This window comes from Battus philenor, unplaced genomic scaffold, assembly GCF_028537555.1.
Source record: "Battus philenor isolate CCGP_79_NKW_IND1 unplaced genomic scaffold, ilBatPhil1.0.hap1 SCAF_12, whole genome shotgun sequence".
NCBI lineage: Eukaryota > Metazoa > Arthropoda > Insecta > Lepidoptera > Papilionidae > Battus > Battus philenor.
Genome location: NW_027181674.1, coordinates 1,520,326 through 1,542,662, shown reverse-complemented (window position 1 = coordinate 1,542,662; position 22,337 = coordinate 1,520,326). Strand labels below are relative to the sequence as shown.

At 37.2% G+C, this 22,337-nt stretch overlaps 1 protein-coding gene across 7 annotated transcripts in view; it reads left to right on the top strand.

Annotated features, from left to right (window-relative positions):
- The window catches only part of Msp300 (Muscle-specific protein 300 kDa), a 264,397-nt gene that overhangs the window by 129,644 nt on the left and 112,416 nt on the right, over positions 1-22,337 (top strand). For 6 of the 7 annotated variants that reach the window (XM_068776243.1, XM_068776246.1, XM_068776247.1 and 3 more), the window contains 12 exons: positions 218-461; positions 1,177-1,356; positions 2,557-2,931; positions 3,800-11,842; positions 11,911-11,985; positions 12,350-16,077; positions 16,155-16,332; positions 16,643-16,828; positions 17,108-17,455; positions 18,057-18,317; positions 19,032-19,502; positions 20,174-21,472. In XM_068776243.1, the coding sequence (XP_068632344.1) occupies positions 218-461; positions 1,177-1,356; positions 2,557-2,931; positions 3,800-11,842; positions 11,911-11,985; positions 12,350-16,077; positions 16,155-16,332; positions 16,643-16,828; positions 17,108-17,455; positions 18,057-18,317; positions 19,032-19,502; positions 20,174-21,472 (15,388 nt within the window). The remainder of the gene's footprint in view (positions 1-217; positions 462-1,176; positions 1,357-2,556; positions 2,932-3,799; positions 11,843-11,910; positions 11,986-12,349; positions 16,078-16,154; positions 16,333-16,642; positions 16,829-17,107; positions 17,456-18,056; positions 18,318-19,031; positions 19,503-20,173; positions 21,473-22,337) is intronic. The other variant, XM_068776245.1, reaches the window with a different exon arrangement.

Sequence of the window (22,337 nt, the reverse complement as noted above, 5' to 3'; positions counted from 1 at the left end):
TCTAATATATAAAATTTTATTGCTCAGTTCATTACAAATAACATTTGAAGTTTAATGAGTCGTTTATATTTACTCATAAAAAATAACTTTGTTTACGAAAAAAAAAATCTTAAAAAATAACGACTTCGTGAGAAATTACAGAGAAAAGACGTTAATTTACGTTCCTAGTGTAAACTTATACATCTTAACGAGGTTGTTTCCTGTACAATGTTGGCAGATTCGCCCATGTATCTTCAGAGGCCACGCGTAGAGAGTCCGAGCTACAGCGCCTGGTGCGGGCCTGGGACGAGTTCGAGACAAAGAAGCGCACCGTTGAGGAATGGGCCTCTAGAGCCGAAGCCCTTTTGTCAGACAACAGGGTGGATTCGAAGCAGGCTGTCGACTTCCATAAGAGATTCTTCCAGGGCGCTGATGAGAGAGCTGTTTCGGAGCTTGTGCGCTCTGGTCGGGAGCTTATTGAGGTAAATTTAACTTTATTTTTGTATTCTACGTTTATTAAATACAGAATAATTATCACATAAATCTATTTTCCATATTTAAATCTAACATTTATTATTGGCTTAATATTATATACCTCTTTATCAATATAGGTGCAATAAGCCGTTATACATTGCAGCTTTTAAAATTTTATAACAAATAATATAATGTTTTAGCCCAAAAGACTATGTTTTCTTATAATATGACTATAAAATATGAGTTTCGTGTGGTCAAATATCTAAATAATAAATACACCGATATATTATTTTTATATTGTACTAACTGCTCCATGTTTACTTTGAAAACTTATTAAAATAAATGTTACCACAAATATTGCAGGTGTAATTTTGTAAAATCCTTTCTTAGTTGACCCTACTTGGCAAAAGAAATATTCCTTACAAAAATTTCAAGTTATTGATCCTTGAGATCCTAGATTTCCAGATTATTGTGATCAGTCAGTAGCTTTAATGGTTTTGGAGAAGACCAAATTATAGCTTGTTCCGATTATTTTACTATAATTTATAGTTTAAATTTAAGATTATTTTAGTGAGCAAAAATTCTGTAAACTGACTTCCTCACATAAGGCCCAAAAAGATCTCTTGGAGTTAATAAATCCATTATATATCTATGCAAATAGTTATTTAAACATCAAAAGCACAATTAATGTGTGGAAGAATTTAATTTAAATATTGTTTACAGCTAGTGAATGCAGAGGACAGGCCGAAGGTAGTCCAGACGGTAGAGGAACTACAGCGACGCTGGAAGGAACTTCTGGACCGTGCACCTCCACACCTCATGCGATTGGAGTTCCGTCTGGATGAGACTGTATTCCATCACTGTATCAAAGACATTGAGAAGGAATTAGTTTATGAAGAGCAGGTAAATGAACATTTTTTTTAATAAATGGTATCCATATTAAGTAAGAAAAGGGGAGGGGCAATATTTAGCCACTTCCCCACATGCAGTGGCAGTTGTGCAACAAAGTGCACCGCTCGCCAGCCCGCTGTTAAATGTACATGCGACAAACAATGTGAATTACACAAGTACCACCGTTAAATCACTCAACACATGTTTCACTCCTCCACGGGGCATCTTCAGGAGTTATATTAGTGCCAAACACAGAGTTGTCCATATTGTTTATCAAAATTGCACCAAAATCATAGGCTACAGGCATTAACTTGTTACTAATTTTGTATGCCTTTCGTTATAATATGATTTTTTTGATCATGTGATTTGTGAACATGATTACAATATTATTTTAATAACTTATATAGATGTTAACAATATTCATCACCATCATCTGAATATTGGTCTTTATCATTCATTTCTAATAGTACCAGTTGAAAGCATCCAGCATGTTGATGACGATTTTCAGACCACTTTATACATAATTACCCAACATATTTGACAATACAACAAGTGTATGTTTTTCAATTTCATAATAATCATATCCAATGTAGATATTATTTTAATTTTTTTTACAAGATTTTTGTTCAATTTTTAAAAGTGTTTTGATTTTTATTTCAACTGTTTACTGTTGGATTAAGGCCTCATCCATAGATTTATAATAGGGCCAGGTAGATGTGGCTAGCATTGACCTTATAACAACCTTAACAGGGTTGTCTGTCTACATTGTAGATAGTTGTTCAATGTTGCGCTAACTAATACATAGTGTGAACTCCAGAACCTAAAATCCCCACTGGTTATCAGCTCTGCATACTACATGACCTGCCCACTGCTGTTTATATTTACTAAACGTCTATTTGGACCCTGATCTGTGGTCTCCTTTTTCATAGGAATATAATAATGTACTTGTGGTTTCGTTTAAATTTTAGTATTACACTAATTGACTATAATGAGGTTATTGATTAAGCTTTGTAACCATTTATTTAGTTTTATACTTTCTATGTTACACACACTCTCACACATATGAATACACGCACACACACATAGCCAAGAAGGAAGAGCTACTCTAAATCTTCTAAATTCCACTTCTTTCATTAACTTAATCAAACTGGTACAATAAGTACCTCACATATACTATATGTTATATATGACTAAAATTTTGAATTATTTCAGGCATACAACCAAAGTGATGACGCCGACGGCATACTTATCAGAAACGAAGAATACTTCCGTAATCAAGGTAAAATTATGCAAGTGGAGCATTGTCTGCAGAACCTTAAGAAAATATCATCCAGCTACACCCAGCAGACTTCGGATTCAACCTTGGATGAAGCCGTTCACAAATGTGAACAACTCTGGGAGTCCACTGTTCATCGAGTTGAACACTTCAGACAACAATTGCAGAGGATCCCTGCTAAGTGGGATGCTTACAGGGAGAAGTTCCGGGAGATGGAGAAGTGGATGGATCATGTGGATAAAACCATGGACAGTATTGTAAGAGAGGTCGACTCAGCTGAAGCCTTTGAAAGAGAAAAAACTATATTCCAGGTAAGACAATTCATTAATATCTCCTAATATGAGGTTACTGGTGAAAGGATATAAGAGAAAATATATAAAGGACTTAGATTTTTTTAAATTAACCAAAAAACTTATAAAACTTATCGTACCTACAAGTGTGTTATTTTATTATAAGTGACTTATATAACCTTACATAGCAAAAACACATAGATAAATATATAAAGGCTATTCTGAGCTATTGACTTGATACTTAAATAAAAAAACTACCACAAATTAAAAATACATGTCTTAATATTTCATTATCGATTTTGTAATTTTTTTGCCCACCATGGATACAGTTAAAGGAACTAATGGTAAATATTTTTAAAACTTTTACATATAACTTTCATAATAATAGGTCTTTATTTTCAGAACATGAAATTTTTAGTTTTTTGTATTTATAAGTATTTAGTGTAATTGTATATAGGTGTAAAAGCTTAAAATAAATGATTGTATATCACATTTTTTGTGATACAAAAATAATAAATAAGATGATGAAAATATATTTAAAAAAAAGCGTTTTCAAAATTTTGATAACATATTAAAATTAATTATAGTTTACTGCCTGTCTGATTGATTCAGACCTGATTGGCCAGTAGCACTACAACAACAAAATATATTAATGTAAAATATTTTTGATAGATCACTTTATACAGGATGATCGGAATTGCTATAAAGCTTTTTGATGTCAAATCTTCCGTACATTCACTCCTTAAAAGATTTTACATCTATGATACTCTGTATTAAAAATGGCACAGATTATAAACAATCCCTAACTTTTTAGTAATTACTTTTGTAAGATTTAATTGTAGTCAAAAAATAGACTTTTATTCACGTTATACCTCTAATTTATTTTTAGAACATCTGTCGTGAAGCCGATAAAAAGCGTGAAGATATGAAATGGTTAGTTCAAACGTTAGACATGTTAACACATCATTGTTCAGAAATGGAGGCTCAGGATGAACAGATAAAACTCGAAAATCTTATTCAAAGATATAAAAACCTTATTCCCACAATTGAAATAACAATGATTAAGACGGAGACGTATACCAGATGCTATACATACAGACGAGAAGTCCATGAAGTGATATGCATATTGGAGAATGCGAAGAAACAGGCCATGGTGGAGCCAGAGCCACAGTCCTTGCAGCAAGTTGAACAGCTGGTTCTTGAACAGCAAGCTGCTGTTCAGAAATTAGATCGCCACCGACCTTCGGTTATGTCCATGCTCCAACGCGGGAAGGAACTTATTAAGGATGCCAATGCGCCAGCCTTTGTGAGAGAAGACGTCCGCAATCTAGAATCTAGATGGAATGTAGCGTACGAGTCATCAACTGATCGCCTGCACAAGCTCCGTGACACCCAAAAAGTTTGGTCCAACTATGAATATCAGAAAGAGGAATTATTATCTGATATCGACAAAATCGAAAGCTATGTCGCACATCCTGGCCTACAGCTAGGTGTAAGCAATATCAGCCGCGAGTTACACGAAACTAAAGTAATCAATGAAGATCTAGAAAAAGCTAAAAAAGAAAGGTTACCCCAATTGCAACAAGCGTATGCTGAATTACAATCACTTACCGCTAACAAACCAAAACCTGTCATTGAAAAAGATTTGCAAACTATTGAACGGAAATTAGAACGAGTTCAAGACGAAGTACATACAAAGGTCGAGCATCTGGAGAAGTTTAACGAGGAATGGATTAAGATCGAGCGCAAATTAGAACATGTCCGCGAATGGATCAAGAAAGAGAGTCCAGCTTTAATATCAGAAATACGTTCTGAAAATATTACACCAGAAGAAAGAGTTGAAAAATCTCAAAGTCTGCAAAGGATAATTGCGGAAAAACTTGACGTAATTAAAAATGTTGCCGATCAAGGAACTAAATTAGCTGTAGAACATCGTGTTCAAGATGCCAATAGACTAAAAGGTGAAGTTGCATTGCTAGAAAAAATGATGGCTGATCTTCAACGATCTACAGAGCATCAAACGAAAGTTGTTGAACATGACCTCGCAAGTTGGCAAAAATACCAGAAAGGTGTTGCTGAAATCAAGCCATGGATTGAAGAAGCAGAAGTTAAGTTAGGTAATGTTCCGAAACCGACCACATTACCAGAAGCACAGCAATTACAACAGCAGTCTCGGGCTTTAATTATAGATTGCGAAAAGCAATTAATGAATTTACAGATTCTATCGAGTGTTAGCCACCAGCTGTCCGGAAAAACTAGTGCTCCGGATGAAGTAGATGCCATTCACTCCCGATGGGCCGTCGTTCATGATCAAGCCGATCAATGGAACAACAAATTGGAAAAACTCATTGTTAATTGGGAGAACTTTGAACGAGAAGCTGATAAATTGGAAACTTGGATTGAAAACGGTGAAAAACTTTTGAGCAGTCGTAACGTAACCATTGAGTCACCACAAGTAGAGAAATTAGACAGAGAATTAAATAAATTGAAATCGTTTGGTAATGAAATTTCGCAACAACAAGCTAAAATTATAACTTTATCACAAACGTGTGATAATATTTGCCACAGCATACAACCGGAGGGTGCTAATTTATTGAAAAATAAAGTGTCTGATATTAAAGAAAGAACAAACACCCTTGCAGAAACAGTTCGGAGTAAGATAAACGAACTCTCCGATAAGATAATTGTCCGCCAAGAATTTTTGTCCAAACTTCATAACTTTGACAACTGGATTACCGATTTTAGGAGAAAAACGGAAAGCTTTGATCAAATAAGCGCTGATAAAGTCGAACCGTCACTACAATCAATGCACGTACTGCTTCAGGAGCACGCAGCTAAAGCTCCAGAATTTGCTGATATTTATAACGAAGTTAAAAATATGACATTAACATCACATCCCGAAGAATCTCGCACCTTAAGCGATACGTACTCCAATATCGCAGAACATTATCAACTAATCGAATCAAACATTCAACAAAATAAAGCCATACTGAAGAAATGGTCAGATTTATTAAATTGGTATGAAGATACAAAACAACAATTGGGTCACATTCAATATCAAATCGATGGACCTAAGCTCACTCCCGAAAGTTACGAAGTATTACGTCAGGAGCTCGTTAATATTATAACAAAGGTGCCCGAATGGAAGAGCAACGTAATTCTACTCGACGGACCGTCTAAAGTAAAAGTGACAGATCAAAACACTGGAAGGATCATATCTCCTACAAGTGTAGTGAAAGAAATCGAAGTCAAAGCTGAAACTTTACTTAATCAAGTGACATCGAAGAGAGACCTGGTGCAAAAAGTTGGAGCTAGATGGGATAAATTTAACCTCCAACATAAGGCTGTATCTGAAGTTTTGCACAATGTTCAGACATCTTTGAATGAAATGGCTCAAAAACCCGTGCCATTGACGGAAGCAGCCATTCAAGATTTATCAGAACAATTGGATAAATTAGATACAGAGCTTAAAGAAAAACAATCTATAAGAAAAGAGCTACGAGAGGAAGGCTTACATTTAATGAGAGAAGATCAGGCTAACATGGGAACAATACAGAACTCCTTATCTGCAGCCGATCACAACTGGGACCAAATTGTCAACTCAGTGCGTGACACTAAAAACAGATACATTTTGCTTTCGTCAACATTGCAGGAGTTGAAGAATTTTACAGTCGCGTTCGAAAGAGAAATGAACAGAGCTCAACAGTTTCACAATGAGTGCAAAGACACTCCTAATGATTATGTACAAACTGCTCAATCATTAGATAAAGCAAGAAAGTCTTATGAAATCCTTAAACGATCGAAAGGATTGTTAGACCAAATGGATGTTATCAAACAGTCTGTTTTAAAGCAAGCTTCGACGTTAGGCGGATTTGACACAAGTCCTTTAGAAAATGCATTCTTAGAATCTCAATCGAATTGGGAAAGAGAAAACGATGCAATTATTAAGAGAATCCAAGATTTAGAATCCCAGCTTCTAGTTTGGCGTCAAATCGATGACACCAAGAATCAAGTCGTCACTTGGTTGAGCGAAACTGGTCAGAATTTGTCAAACGCTTGTGATAATTTAGAAATTAGGTTTGGACAGAATCACCTCACAAAATACAAAGAAGAGCTGCCGATATACACTGGACTTAAAAATAGCATTAAAGCAAAATGCGAACAGATAACCAATTTGAATAAAAATATTCCTATGGGACAAGTTTCAGCTATTATTGAATATCTTGATAGTGAATTTGAAGCGCTGCAAACGTTGGCTGACAACTTGGAAAGCGCTGTATCTTCCTTAGAATCAAAGGAAAACAAGTTGAAAGAGAACATTAAGCGACTCTCTGATAGTGTTAGCAAAATAAGAGATGACATTATTAAATGTGATGACATGTCGGGAGATAATGCCAAAATATTAGATCGGTTAAAGAAATGCCAGGCTTGTAAAGTCGAGTTGCAAAATCTGAGTGATGAAATAGACAATGTCTCTCAAAATGTTTCAGAAATGAATGCAAACTATCCAGGCTTCTACGAATCATTGGTGCCAAAAGAACTCAGTACTTTACAAAAGAGATTTGAAAGTGTATTGGTACATGCAAATAAAACTGAAATCACTCTTTTGACTTTCTTGCAAAAACTATTTACAGACAAACTTAGCATGTTTAACAGAAACTTGAAGATATTGGATGATAAAACAAGATGGTGCGTACCAGATGTGTCTAGTGACAAATATAATTTGGAGGTCAAAACTGCCGCCCTCGCTGACGTTGAAAACGGCATTGCTGATTGCAAGCAGAAGGTAAAAGAATTAAAAGAAGCATGCGAAATTCTTAGCGTCGTTGCTGAACCCGCGTCTGCACAAGAGGCTTTGCTTCAGACAGAAAAGGCTCAAAAGAACTTAGACGTTTTATCATCTAACTACGAAGAAATAAAGAATAGACTGCAAGAAAATATTGCAGCTTGGCAAGAATACGAAACATTATTAGAGAATGTATCAGAGTGGCTAAAAGACAAAGAAAATCTAGTAAGACAAGAAGCAGCTAACCTACTTAATACAAACGAAATTGACGACAAAATTAATGAGATAGAGAGACTAAATAATGAAATTAAGAATTATGGAGACAATGTAAACAAACTAACGGAAATTGGGGACAAGATTTTATCGCGTAATCCTGATTCACGTGTACTGCAGTACATTAACCACTTAGTGAGCAGATATCAGACCGTTAGTAAGTTTATGGATAATCACTTAAGCAGGCTTAATGACCTCAAGAACAATAAAGGAAAATACGACAAGTCAATTTTGGAATTTAAGAATTGGCTTCAAGATGCCAATGCGAAAATTGCAGATTTAGCCGCAATGAGTAAACATGCCAAACCGTCAGCATCGGATTTAGCGCAGGTCAAAAAACTTAGCGAAAACAAAGATTTAGGCCAAAAATTGCTTAACAATGCAATTGAATCTGGCGAAGCTTTATTTAGTGGAATTAACCCAGAAGCACGTGAACAGGTTCGAAATGAGCTTAGAGCTTTACGTGACTATTTTGAAGATTCCGTTGATTCACTTAACAATGTTATTAAAGACATCGAAACTACAATAAACAAACGCTCATCATTTGATGACACCTTTAATCAAGTACAAAAGTGGATCGGAGACAAGGAACAAGAGTTGGGAGAGTTCAAGTTATGTTCGACTTTACCGGAAAAGAAAGCCCAACTTCACGCTAATAAAATATTGCTGCAAGAAGTTGAGCTACATGAATCCATGCTTTCTCAGCTAACGGAGAAAATTAAGTTGATGCCAGATGAAGAAGCAGAGAAAAGTCTCAATAAAATAATTGAACGTTATAGAGAAATGTCCAAAGAACTCCGAAAGAGAGTTACTAGTTGCGAATCTCACGTTACAGACCATGAAAAATACGTGCAAATGTTTGAAGATTCCCGTGACAAACTTAATCATATTGTCGCTGAGAACAGCATGTTGACTTACAGTGTAGTAACTCAAAAGGATGATGTCGATTCTAAAATATCGGCAATAGAAAAAGTAACATCAAAAGCACAGAACATTCAAAAAGTTCTTGATGACCTTAAATCACAATTGCACACTGTTTTAGAAAGTACAAGTACAAATGGGCACCCTGTACTTATTAGTGAATATGAACAGTTAAAAACAACTTGGTCGCAATTTGCTGCACAATGTGAAGAACAAGATAAGAAATTAAAAGAAATGTTGAAACAATGGAATGAGAGCCAAAAAACTTTAGATGAACTCGAAGAATGGCTAAAGGCAAAGGAAAATCTATTGAGAGATCAGAGTCTTAAAAATAATCTTGAGGCCAAAATCGGTCACTTGCAAAAGGTCAAGGAAATACGAAATGAACTTGCTTCAAGGAATAACGATTTCGTGAACCTAACAAGTAACAAGCAGGGTGTGGCAAGTGAGTCGGAACTCACCAGTAAAACTTCAAAACTAGCTACTCGATACCACACATTAAACAACCTTGTCAATGAAATTATATCCAAATATGAAGTCTTTGTTTCTGAGCATAGTGCCTTTGAAAAGGACTATAATGATATGGAAAGCTGGTTAATGAATATGCTGGGGGAGTTACAAGACTTAAATGAAATAGTCGGTGATTATGCAGTTTTGCAGGAGAAACAGAATAAAGCTAAAGAGCTGTATGAGACGAGAAACAAAAAGACACCTGCCTTTGAAGAATTTCTTAGTTTGGGTGAAAAATTATATGCACACACAAGTCCCGACGGTAGAGAAATAATACGACAGAAGATAAGAAAAATTAGAACTTTATGGGATAGTTTTGGAGATAGTTTCCAAGAGACTGTCAATAAACTTGACCAATGTCTATTACAATTTTCTGATTTCTCTCTGGCACAAGAACAGCTGACAAAATGGCTGAAAGATGTTGAACGAGCAATGCAACGCCATACAGAACTAAAAGCTTCTTTAGAAGAAAAGAAAGCTCAGCTTCAGAACCACAAGCTTATGCATCAAGAGATAATGACGCATCAACAACTTGTCGAATCTGTTTGTGATAAGGCACAACAACTCGTCGATCAAACTCACGACGCATCTTTGAATGTTTACTTACAATCAATAAAACAACTTTTCCAAAACATTGTTACTAAGTCCCAAAACTTGCAGGACAATTTAGAAGATTGTGTGAAACGTCACGAAGATCTTGTTCGTTTTATTCAACAATTTAAAGAATGGCTTGGTTCCCAATCTGAAAAATTACTGGATTGTGAAAACGCTGCTGGTGAAAAGCCTGAAATTATCAGGAAGCTGCAGTCAGTCGTAGCATTAAAGGACATTGAAAAGATCGGGTCAAATAAATTAGATGAAATCCGAACAATTTTCGCATCGGTTAGTAAAAGTACTTCTGAAGCCGGTAATACGGCAATCAAAGCTGAAATTGATAATTTACATGCCCAACTTCGTAATACTATCGACAATCTCGGTTCTTCGGAACAAAAGTTGAAGCATACATTAGAAATTTGGAATAAATTCGACTCTTCCATCGAGGCTATAACTGAATGGTTGAAAGACATGGAAACTAAATGTCGCGATCAGGCACTATGTTCTACGCTACAAGAAAAAGAAGTACAGTTGCAGAGATACGTTGATCTCCGCAATGGTATACATGCTAAAGAAAAAGAAATTGACGCTTTTGTTGACGAATCACACAATCTTATTCAATTAAGTGGAGTAGAGAGATTGAAGCCTCTGGTGACTCAAGTAAGTAGCCGGTATCAACAGCTGCATCTTATTTCTAAGGAAATCGTTAATCACTGGTCTGAAGTCGTTGCTGATCATAAAAAATACATTCAGCTTCGCAATGAGTTCGACGCATGGCTAAAACCATTAGAAGAACAACTTTCACAAATGATAACTAAGGAAGATAAGCTGAGTATTGAAAGCAAAGGCAACAAATTGCAAGTATTTTTACTCGAGCGTGACAACGGAGAGCATAAAGTTGGAATTTTAACTGCAGCCGGTGATAAGGTTTTGCCCGAGACTGCTGCGAACGGTAGAGAAAACATTCGTTCTGAAATCCGAGTCCTAAGAGAACGGTGGGACAAATTGAATGACAGCATATTGCAACAGCAGAAAGAATATGAATCTCAAACGCTGCAATGGTCTAGCTATCAAGAAATATTACAACAAACATTGTCATGGTTAGACGAGAAAGAAAAATTAGTAGAAGGTGAAGAAAAAGCTGTTTTGAATTCCGCGCAAGAAATCAAATCTAAACTTCTTAAGAATAAAGCTTTATTACAAGAAATTTACTCGCATAAACGTGTAATTGAGACTGTCACTGAAAAAGCTAAAAGTGTAGCATCATCACTGCACACTGGGAAAGAACAGAATGATGAAATGACTTCTATCATTCAATCAGTTTGGGACAGATACAACGCTTTGACAACTAGATTGTCGGCTATAATTGACAAGCATGAAGGTACTTTTGAAATTTACCAACACTTCGCAGATCAACAGAAATCTTTACAAGACTATCAGAAACACTTATGGGATCGTCTTCATCTCCTTTCCGATTTTACCGGAAATAAGGCTGCGCTTCAGAGCAAGTTGGCTAAGATTCAGGAGTTATTGGACGCAATTCCGACAGGTAGCAACAAGCTAAAGATTTTGTCAGATCTAATAGAAAGCAACAGTGGGAAGTTATCTCCGAGAGGTAGAGATGGGATGTCGCGTGAGTTGAGTCTCCTCAGAGCTGATCTTGAAAAATTCACCACAACTGTTCACGACGTGAAGCGTGGTATAGAGGATAAGATACAACAATGGATCGAGTTTGATAGCGCTAATGACCGTCTTCAGCATTGGCTCAGCGATACAGAGATGAGCCTGAAAACGTACACACCGAAAGCAACTCTGGAAGAAAAAATAGATCAACTCAATAAATACCAGGTATGTATGACAATTATTTTTTTCTAATGTAAATAACACTGAATCTAATCCTACCATATGTTGAACAGGATTTATGTAAGGCAATTGATTGTCACGACACCGATTTGAATGTGGTCATACGTTTGGGTGAAGCTATGGACCAAGTAAGATACAGCAAAAAGAAATTTTCTATTCTCACTTCCGCACTGTACAAGTTACGATAACTTTCAGTAGTGTATCTAATTCCACCGAAAATAGTTTGGTTTAGATTTTCTAACCCGAGGGAAAATAAAGATTATGACGTTTATATTTTGTATAATGACTTATCAATATCTTTAATGTGATGGTGTTGACTAACTAATAAATTATGGGTTTGGTATATTTCTACTCGTGTTGGTATTTGAAATCACTCGATGGTTAATTTAATAATCAGTATGACCATACTAATTGTAGTTGTCGTAGATTAGTTTAAAAGTAATGATCAATATGTTTATTCATAGTACTTAACGGTCTTCGTTTTATTTGCAGGCTATTTTGGCTAATCTTAAAAAGACGGAGAACGATGTAGATAAATTGAGTGATGAATTTAGTGATTTGATTGAAAATTGTAACGATACTAGAATTACAATGAATTTACAACAAATGTCATCCCGATTCCAATCAGTGCATTCGACAGCTAAGGAGCTCGTTAAGAAATGTCAGCAAGCTGTCAATGATCATACGGCTTATCAAGAAAAATATAATCAGTGTACAGATTGGATTAAGACCGCACAGATTAAATTCGAAGAGTGTCAAAAGAATCTGTCAAGTACTCCTGAAGGTATTAACGCAAAACGCGAAAGTCTGAATGAGTTGTTGAGCCAACAACGTAACGCAACCCTTTTAGTCAATAACACAGTCGAACTCGGTGAGAAGTTGTATCCTTCCACGTCGCCAGAAGGAAAAGAATTAATAGAACAACAATTACAAGATGTCCAACAAGCTATTGACAATTTATACGATAATATCGTTAAAGCTGAAAGAGACTTAGATTCGGAACTAAGCAAGTGGTCTTCATTTGAAGACAACTTAAAGACAGTGCAACAATGGCTAACAGTTGCTGAAAAGAATCTTCCCAAAGAGATTGAACTGAAGGCTACATTGGATGAAAAACGCAATCAGTTAAATGTCTACAGAAATTATCTACAAGATGCTATTGCTCATCAGCAAGATATAAGTGATTTAGAAGTTCGCGCTCAAAGTCTTCCTGATGTCAACAAAGATATTACAAAGGAAATTAATCAACTCAAACAAAGGCACGATGCTATTTTGGCCAGAGCTAAATCTTTTGTCGAACAATACGAAGCTATTGTTAACAATCATCAACAATATACTAAAGCTGTTATGGATCTCCAAGAATGGGTAGAGGCAACTCATAACACAGCCCAACTCTGGGGTGACGTAAATCTAGAAAGGGTCGCTTTAAGCAGTAATTGTGAAAAACTAAAATCATTACAAGTGAATCTGCCAGAAGAAAAGAATCGTATAGATAAAATACGTTCAATAGGTGAGAAAGTGTTGCCTGGTACAATAAGCAGTGGGCAAGCGAATATAAGAAATCAAATTGACGCTTCCCACCAAGAATGGGAGGGCTTAGTATCCTTTATAAATAAAACAATCGAAGGCCTAGAAAACAAAATTCAACAATGGAATGAATACGAAAATATGAAAGATCAATGCTTGGCTTGGATTAGGAACACCGATAATCAAATACACGCTGTAGATCTTAAAGCAACGCTTGCAGAAAAACAGGAACAATACAACAAGTTCCAAGAGCTTCAAGGAGAAGTTCGCGCGAAGGAATTAGAAATTGACAATATTACAGAAAAAGCTCAGCACTTATATGCAGGAATGCTTGGACCACGAAGTTCGCAAATATCTGATATTACTGTTAAATATCAAACATTATCACAAAAAGTGAAGGATCTGACCAACAGATGGCAGCAATACGTGAAAACACATCAAGAGTTTACTACTAACGTCGCGGAATGTTCACAATGGATTGAAGAATTGAGAGATAAACTAGACTTTTGCGCCGACCTGAGCTCATGTTCTCAAGATGATCTTGAAACGAAATTAGTGCTCATACAAAATCTGTTATTATCTAAAGATGAAGGATTTACTAAGGTTCAATCGTTGGTTGAGTTGGCGCAAAACGTGATGGCCAATACCGCGCCTGCTGGTCATGAAGCCATTAATAACTCCTTGGTCACGTTGCAAGAACAGTGGTCTGCATTACTATCACGAATGATTGAAACCAAGAATATTTTGGATGACTCTGTGACAAAATGGGCTGGATTCTTAGAGCAAATTCAATTCGTCGATAAAAGTAACTCGTGGCTTGAAACTATGTTGGCCGAATTAACACCTTTCGAAGGCTCAATGTCTGATAAACGTGCTCAACTTGAAAAACTTAAAGAAGTTGAAGAGAAAGCTCGTTGTGATCGTCTAGATGTGGATACGATGAAGGCTAAAGCGACTGAAATGATTGCGAGTGGTCAGCAAAATCAAGCTGCGACCAGAGCTCAAGAAGCTCTCAACAAATTTGATTCACTCTACGACAAAATTAAAAAACTACTTTCAGATCGCGAAGAGCAATATAAAGACCATCGCTTATACAAAGAAGCTCATGACGAACTTATCCAATGGCTGAGCCGAGCAAGGGAAAAGGTACCATCTTTAAAATCGAAGCCTCTGAGTGACAAGTTAGCTATTGAAAATGCTGTGACTCCACTTGATGCTCTTATTAATAAACAAGCTCAAGGAGAACTATTGTTAGAGCACTTACAACATACTGGTGAAGTTGTCTTAGCAAGCACATCACCGGAAGGCCAGGTAACTATTAAAAATGAAATGAAAGCTCTCAAAGAAAGTTTCGACGACCTATTCAACGAAATAAAACAACAGAAGACTCAATTGGAAAACACTATAAGCCAGTGGCGTGAATACAAGGATGAATACGAGAGGCTCTCGGATTGGTTGCAACAAAAAGAGATTCTCATCAAAAATCATAAATTAGCTTTACTCGGAACTGCAAAAGAGAAAGGCGGTCAAGTTAATGAAGTGAAAGAAATTGTTGACCAACTTCATAAAGGAAAGGCTGACATTGAAAAATTCAATGCTTCTGCATCCGGTCTTCTATCTTCGCATCTAGATACATACGTAAACAACCAGCTACGACATCTCAATTCCAGATATCAAGTACTTGTAAACATGGCCAATGACGTTCTGAAGAAAGTAGAAACTAACTATGAGCAACATAAGAATTATGACGATAATTATGTGAAGACAAAGAAATGGATTGATGATGCTTGGGAGATAACACGCAGTGGTAGTGAAGCCGGAAGCAACAGCAGTAAAGAAGCACTGCAAAAACGTTTAGAACAAATTGAGGATCTTCTGAAGCGTAGAGAAGAAGGTCAAAATCTCGTTCACGCCACTGTGAATAGCGGGGAGAAGGTTTTGAGGAACACCAGATCAGACGGTAAAGACAGGATAAATACCGAGTTGAAGGAGCTACAGAACGAATGGGATCGACTTGTTAAGAAAATGACGACAGCTAAAGTACATTTAGAGACAGCTCTGTTACAATGGGCAGATTACAGTTCTAGCTATTCGCAATTGCAACAATGGATTTCCGACAGAGAGGCGAAATTGCAAGAAGTGTGCGAGCAAAAAGTTGCAAAGTCAAAGAAAGGTCAGGAACGTCACGCCGGCCTCACAACCGGTCTGAGCTTAGGCGAAAGAAAGGCGACACTTCGTCAAACAAACAATATTGTGCAAGATATCGTTTCGTTTGAACCTATGATACAGTCTGTAACATCTAAGGCTTCGGAATTGATGCAACAAGCTCCAGCGTCTGAAATCACAACGAAATACGAGACGTTGTCGAAACAAGCCAAAGATTTGTACGAGAAACAGAAGGAGACAGTGGAGCAACATCAAGCGTTTATTGACGCTGGAACAGATTTCGTCCAATGGATTAGAGCTGCTAAAGAAAGATTGGGCAAGTGCTCTGACGCGACCGGAGACAAAGAGTCTCTGAGCAGTAAAATATCACAGCTCAAGGTGTTAGAAAGTGAATTGCCTGATGGTCAGAAGAAGCTGCAAAAGGCTCTTGAGCAGGGAGAAATCTCTTGCGGACTTGCCGATGATGATGACAGAGAAGAGATTGAGGAAGAAGTGGCTCTCTTGCAAGAAGAGTATGATACCTACATGTAAGTGCTCTGTTTTTACAAGCTTATCTTTTGAAATGTAATTAGTAAAGTTTATTGAATTTAATTCCAATTTTCAGAGAGCAACTTAACAACACCAAAGCTATGATCGAAGGAGGTATTGTTAAATGGACGGAATACGAAGAGCAATACAAGGAAGCCTTAGATTGGTTGTCGAAGACTGAAAAGCTTGTGCAATCCTTCAACAAGCTTCAGAACAGTCTGGAACAGAAGAAAGTCGTTCTCGAAGAATTCCAGGTAACAGAATTGTTATTTTAACCCCCTTTTTTTACTTCTTATATTGATTATAGTTTTTAGAATTGATCGTAATTTTCACACTAATGTGTCGAAACAGCACAAACAGTAAATTTTTGCAAAACAAACTGTATTTTTTTTTAAAGATATTCATAGACAAAAAAAATTGATGTTAGTATACTTTCTGTATGGTATAATTCGTATATATTGCCATCACTAAAAGTGTTAGCCATTCCTTTAGCTCTCAACGGAATGTTTGTTAAATTTTTGGGTAGTTGTAAAATTGATCTGTAAATTGTCTTCATCTTTTTAGGGTCATCTCCAAACGTTGTTCGACTGGCAAGCGGAATTGGACAAGTTGAACATGCGTGCGCAAACACTTCTAGAAACATGCGCTGATACAAGAATATCGAACGGCATCACCCAGCTCACAACTAAGTACAACGCCTTACTGTCGCTGGCCAAGGAGGTGATGAAGCGACTGGAATTACACTACCAGGTAAGGAAGCACCTATGGATCTATTGTTCTCAAAACTTGGAAGATTTTTTTATTTATTCAAATCTTCAGTTCGTTCTCCAATTGTGAGGTGTGATCTGAAAAGAACATATAATACCTATGACATCGTTTTGTCTATACAGGGTGATTGGTTTTATAGGCTTTAAAGGCTTCATTTTTTATTGCAATGCGACAGACAGACCAATAACTTTGCCTATTTATACAACTAACCAATAATCTTGTATGCGTTCCGAAAGTTAATAAATAAATATACATTTGCAGGAACATCAACAACATAACGCACTTTATGGCGAATGCCAAGACTGGCTCGACCGCACACGCGATAAGCTTAACCAATGCGCCGACATTCCAAACAACCTTCAAGAGGTCAATAACAAGCTCAACACTGTGAAACTTCTCCGCCAGTCTCTAGAACAGGGTCAGAATAAGCTGAGGTATCTTCTAGAATTAAAGGAGAAGGTGATCATGAATACGGAGCAAGCTGGAGCGGCCAAGATCCAAGAGGACACGGATAACTTGAAGCAAGAGTTCGACAAGTTGATCTCAGACTTGCAGGACGTCCGTAACAAGCTTACCAGTAGAGCTTCGCAGTTTGATGATATTTCAAAGGTAAGAGCACCATCTCTAAAAATGATTGTGGTATATCTTTTTTGGTTTTGTTGGGAGGAGTGTCTATAACGTTCCACCATACCTCTGGAGGAAGAACAGAGTTATGTAGGATCCATACCCACCAAAATCTCCTCAGTGGTGGTCCTCTGCTGTGTGTGATGGATCCCGGTATCTCTAAGTTAAGATACAGTTCATCCGGGGTCGAGTGGTTCAGGCTACTCCTGCAACCCTTTTGGTGCTATCACAAGACTAATCCATAGTCCACCTAGTGTTGCCAGTGGGAGACTGAGGACCCCACTCTAAATACCTGGAGCTCCGAAGGTCCTGTTTCTGGTTGTCATAAGGCACGACGCTGACGATGTCGTCTCCGAGTGGGATTTGTCTCTGTCGATCCTATTCGGTCACTTCCTTCTGGACCATGACGATCTCACAAATGGACCCTCCTCTCCTTGTCATGGTCTATGTCAACATTTACACATCTATCTGTTTGTTATCTCTCCATAGCTAGGTCAACTAGCAGAGAATATAAATCATTAATTCCATTAATCCGCCATAACCATGTATAAAAAGATTAAATAAATGAATATTTTTTTGATCACAGATTCACAAGCTCCTAGTGGAATGGCTCGATGACATTGATCAAAAGATCCAGTCAGACGACTCGCTGCTGAATGATCTATCTGAGAAGAAGGCAAAGCTGGAGAAGTTCAGAACATTCAATCGCGATATAGATTCGCACAAAGATCTTGTTAATAAACTCAATGAGAAACTCCAGGAGGACGGATCGCTTAAGTCGAAAGACATTGAAGACACCCTGAAACGATACGGAGATATAAGGAAGACAGTTAGTGAGATGATCACTGTAAGTATTTTATTAATTAACTAAAAATAATCATATTGCGGCGGCATATGATTTGCCACATCGAAAATTGATGTGCCATATCAAATGCCGGGTATTGAAAGTGCGTTGGCAACAAGATCGGATCGTATATCACAGGGGACGCCAATCCCTGATCATTTTAGATAGAAGCGTTGCTGGATTTTCTTCCGTCACTTCTTCCAGGCAACAGCAACCGACCAAGTCGAGGATCATGTAGGAATGCTAAGTGGGTATTATCAACAGCCTAAACCGAAGTCCCCTCGTGGAGTCCCTTAATTCTAGTGACTAAGGTGCTTCAGACAAAGCGATATAAGATCTGGGCTGCCTCCCAATCTGGTCACATAGTAGTGCGGCTTCTAAGTTTTTCCGGGAGCCCTCGATCCTCGCTAACGTAGAAGAGATATTAGGTTAAGCCTTCTGCGCCCGCCAACATGAACCTCCGGAATCTGCAAATGCCATTTGGGCAGCCAATTCGTATTAAGGAACATCCGAATCCTAAGTTCAATCCCTATATACCGTCAAAATTATTTTATTCATCTAATATTTTTATGGGTACATTCGTGGGGTATATAGAGATAATATGTGAAGACTTGTTATCAAAAAACTAGCGTAAATTAGTCTAAACATATATTATTTATAATTACACTTATAAACTTTCCTATAATTGTAAAATAATGTTCAAAAATTTCTCTTTAGAAACTCGAGGACTACGTAAATTCCCACATTCAATACAAAGAGTCCTATGATAGCTTCTACGACTGGATACGAAACTGCAAGATCGAAATCCAACAATGCTCCGACTCTCATGGAGAGAAGAAGGATGTGCAGAAGAAGTTAAAGAATGTCAACAAAATCATTGAATCTCTACCCAAAGGAGAGGCACTACTCAAGAAGGCAGTAGAACTAAGCGAAGCTGTATTAAAGACAACTGGTAATGAAGGAAAAGATAACATTAACCAGGAGATAAAACAGTTGAAGATAGAGTGGGAGAATCTTCAACATATTTGCAAGGACACGAAGAAGCTTCTGGAAAAATGTCTGTCAGCTTGGTCAGACTTCTTGGAAACATCGGAGAAGATGGGCAAGTGGGTGAAAGAGTTTGAAGGCAAATTGAACGCAGTCCAAAAGGTTGATAAGATCACTCCTGAATATTTGGACAAGTGTCGGGTAAGTTGAATTTATTTGATTTTTGCAAACAACTATATTAGTATTTAACTGTGAAGGTATATCTTCACCACTTTTTATATTCATTATCATCATCATTTCAGTTGTGTTGGGCAGTTGATATCCACTGAGGCCTTCGATAGATTTCCAATGGTGTTGAAACTGGTCCTTTTAAAAGGTGCCTGCATTCAACGACTTCCGACAACTTTAGCAAGATCATAGGTCTTGTAAGAGGATTTTAGATGATTTATACAAGAGGACGCTTCCAACATCCATTGCTTGATATAGGTCACCATAGATTTCCAATAGGACCTGTTCTGACCGGCTTCAATCCAGGGTCTTATTACGACATTAACGAGGTCATCTGTCCACATTGTGGGTGGATGTCATAGTAGATGGCTTTTGGGTCCTTGGTCTCAACTCCAGAACCTCAAGGCCTGACCATTGCAACTTCAACACGTAAACGGGTTATGTTGGTAACATTCGTTCTTCGACGGATTTCTTTACACGTGATTCGATATTGTACACAAATCAAGAGTATAGCCCTCTCCAGCGTCTGAAGTATCACACACATTGGGTTGTAGATCTTCATCTTACAATTATTTAATACGATTTTTGTTCTTATGTTGGTATAAAAATATAATACATAATTTAATTTTTTCATATTTTTGTAGGATTTACTCGCTCAGGCACTGGCAAACAAACACGTCTTAGAAGAACTCAATGATAGATGTGAAAACCTCATGGAACTGAGCGCTTGCGCTTGGGTTCGTGACAAAACCGTTAACTTGCAAACTGAATATACATCTCTATTGACAAAGATACAAAGTCTTGTCTCTAATGGTGAGAAGAATCTATCCGACCATACAGAGTTTATCAAAGCCAAGGAAGATCTCCAACGTTGGCTTGAAACAGCTCACGGCACAGTACAAGATTCAATTGGAGTTGGTGATATCGATACAACGAAAGACAAACTGGAAACCGTGAAACTCGTTAATAACAGAATGACAGAGGGTCACCATCTGTTGGTAGTTTTACAAGAAGCTTTCAAGAAAGCCCTTAATAACACACCGCCTGAAGAGCAGGACAGTCTACGCAACGACGTCCAAGTCCTTCAAGAGAGCTGGGACCAATTGAAAATCGACCTTAACTCCATAACAGCACAGCTGAAAGCAGCAATCGGTAAATGGGAGGACTTCGAGGAATCCAAGAACAAACTCAACCAATGGATATCTAACACTGAACAGAACCTCGACAAAGTACCTCCAACAGGCGGAGAGTTAGGCGAGATGAAGACTTTACTTGAGAAGTACAAGCATATTGAAGACGAAATTGATAATAAGAAGCCAGAATTAGATAGACTTAAAGAAGAAGCCGCAGAATTAAGTGGATGGGCAAGGAAACCAGCAGTTAAAGAATCTGTGACTGAAATAGAAAAGAAATGCAACGCTCTAAGAGCGAAATGCGCCGCGAAGAAATCAGAACTGGAGAACGAGATCAAAGAATACAATCAGTACCACCAATCTCTGCAAGACACGGAGAAGTGGCTGCTCCAGGTGTCATTCCAGCTAATGGCGCATAATTCTCTGTACATTGCAAACCGTGAGCAAACAGAGGAACAGCTGGCACAGCACGCTGTCCTCCTGGACGATATACAGAAGTACCGTGCTACTCTTGACGACCTGGAAGCTAAAGGTCGTGCTCAGATCGAAAGATATGAAGCCACTACTCCTTCGATTCGTGAAACAGTTGGTAAGCAATTGAAGAACGTGAACGATAGCCACAAAAGTCTTCTAGCTACAGCTCTTCAAATTGAAAGACGTCTCAGAGAAGGACTGGCGAAGTTCAAAGAGTACGAAGATACTTTGGAGAGTATCCTGAACAACTTGGACGACTGCGAGCCGGCCATCACAGAGCTTGATGTGCCCGTAGACGGATTAACTCATGGACGTGATCTACTCGACAAAGCTAGAGTGAGTAATTTATTTAATTTTTCTTATTTACAGCTGTCGCCCGCTGCAAGGCATGGTATATATGACCAGAATCCTTGGCAATGATGTTTGTTGCTTGGTAATTTTTTTCCATTTAACTAGATCGTTAGGATATATATAAACTTGGTGACACATGGTGAATGATAAGGTATCTCCTGCTGAGGAGTGCTTTAAGCAAGATATAGGAAAAGGAACAAATCTACTGATAGTTTAAGACTGCAGATAAACACGGAAAAAATTTAAGTTATTTCTGACAGATGGTGTGTACTTAAATCTCTATTGTTAAACTTTAAAGTTGTCTTGTTGTGGAGTTTCTTCATGCTTCTTCTTCTATCACTTTGCAAAGAAGAGTCAAAAATAAAAAGTAGTTAAAAAATGAAGTTTACGTTCAAATTAACTGTTTACAGTGAGTGTTTTAGTTTATTTGCTATCAAATTAAACCAAACATTTATTATCAAAGTTACATTTATTAAATGTAAATTATTATTAACAGTGACCATAGTTTAGCGTTCGTTTTTTACCTAAGTTACCAGAAATAATTTAAAGATATTTTAAAAAATATCACACCTTTAAAGTTTTTACAGCTATTTTCCGTCAACTTGTCTAGTGATCTATTTCTTATCTAGATTCTAAAAAAATATTTATTATACTGTGAATACAACAAGCATATAGCTTCTGGCAGTATAAAGTCTGCACGTAGAGATAGTAAATTATAATTAATTTGTATACTTAGTAATCTAAATTTTAAAATATTTTTTTCTTACTATACTATCTATACATTAATTTACACGACATATAACCAGTTATTTATAAATAATACCTTTTTAATATACACGTTGAATAAAGC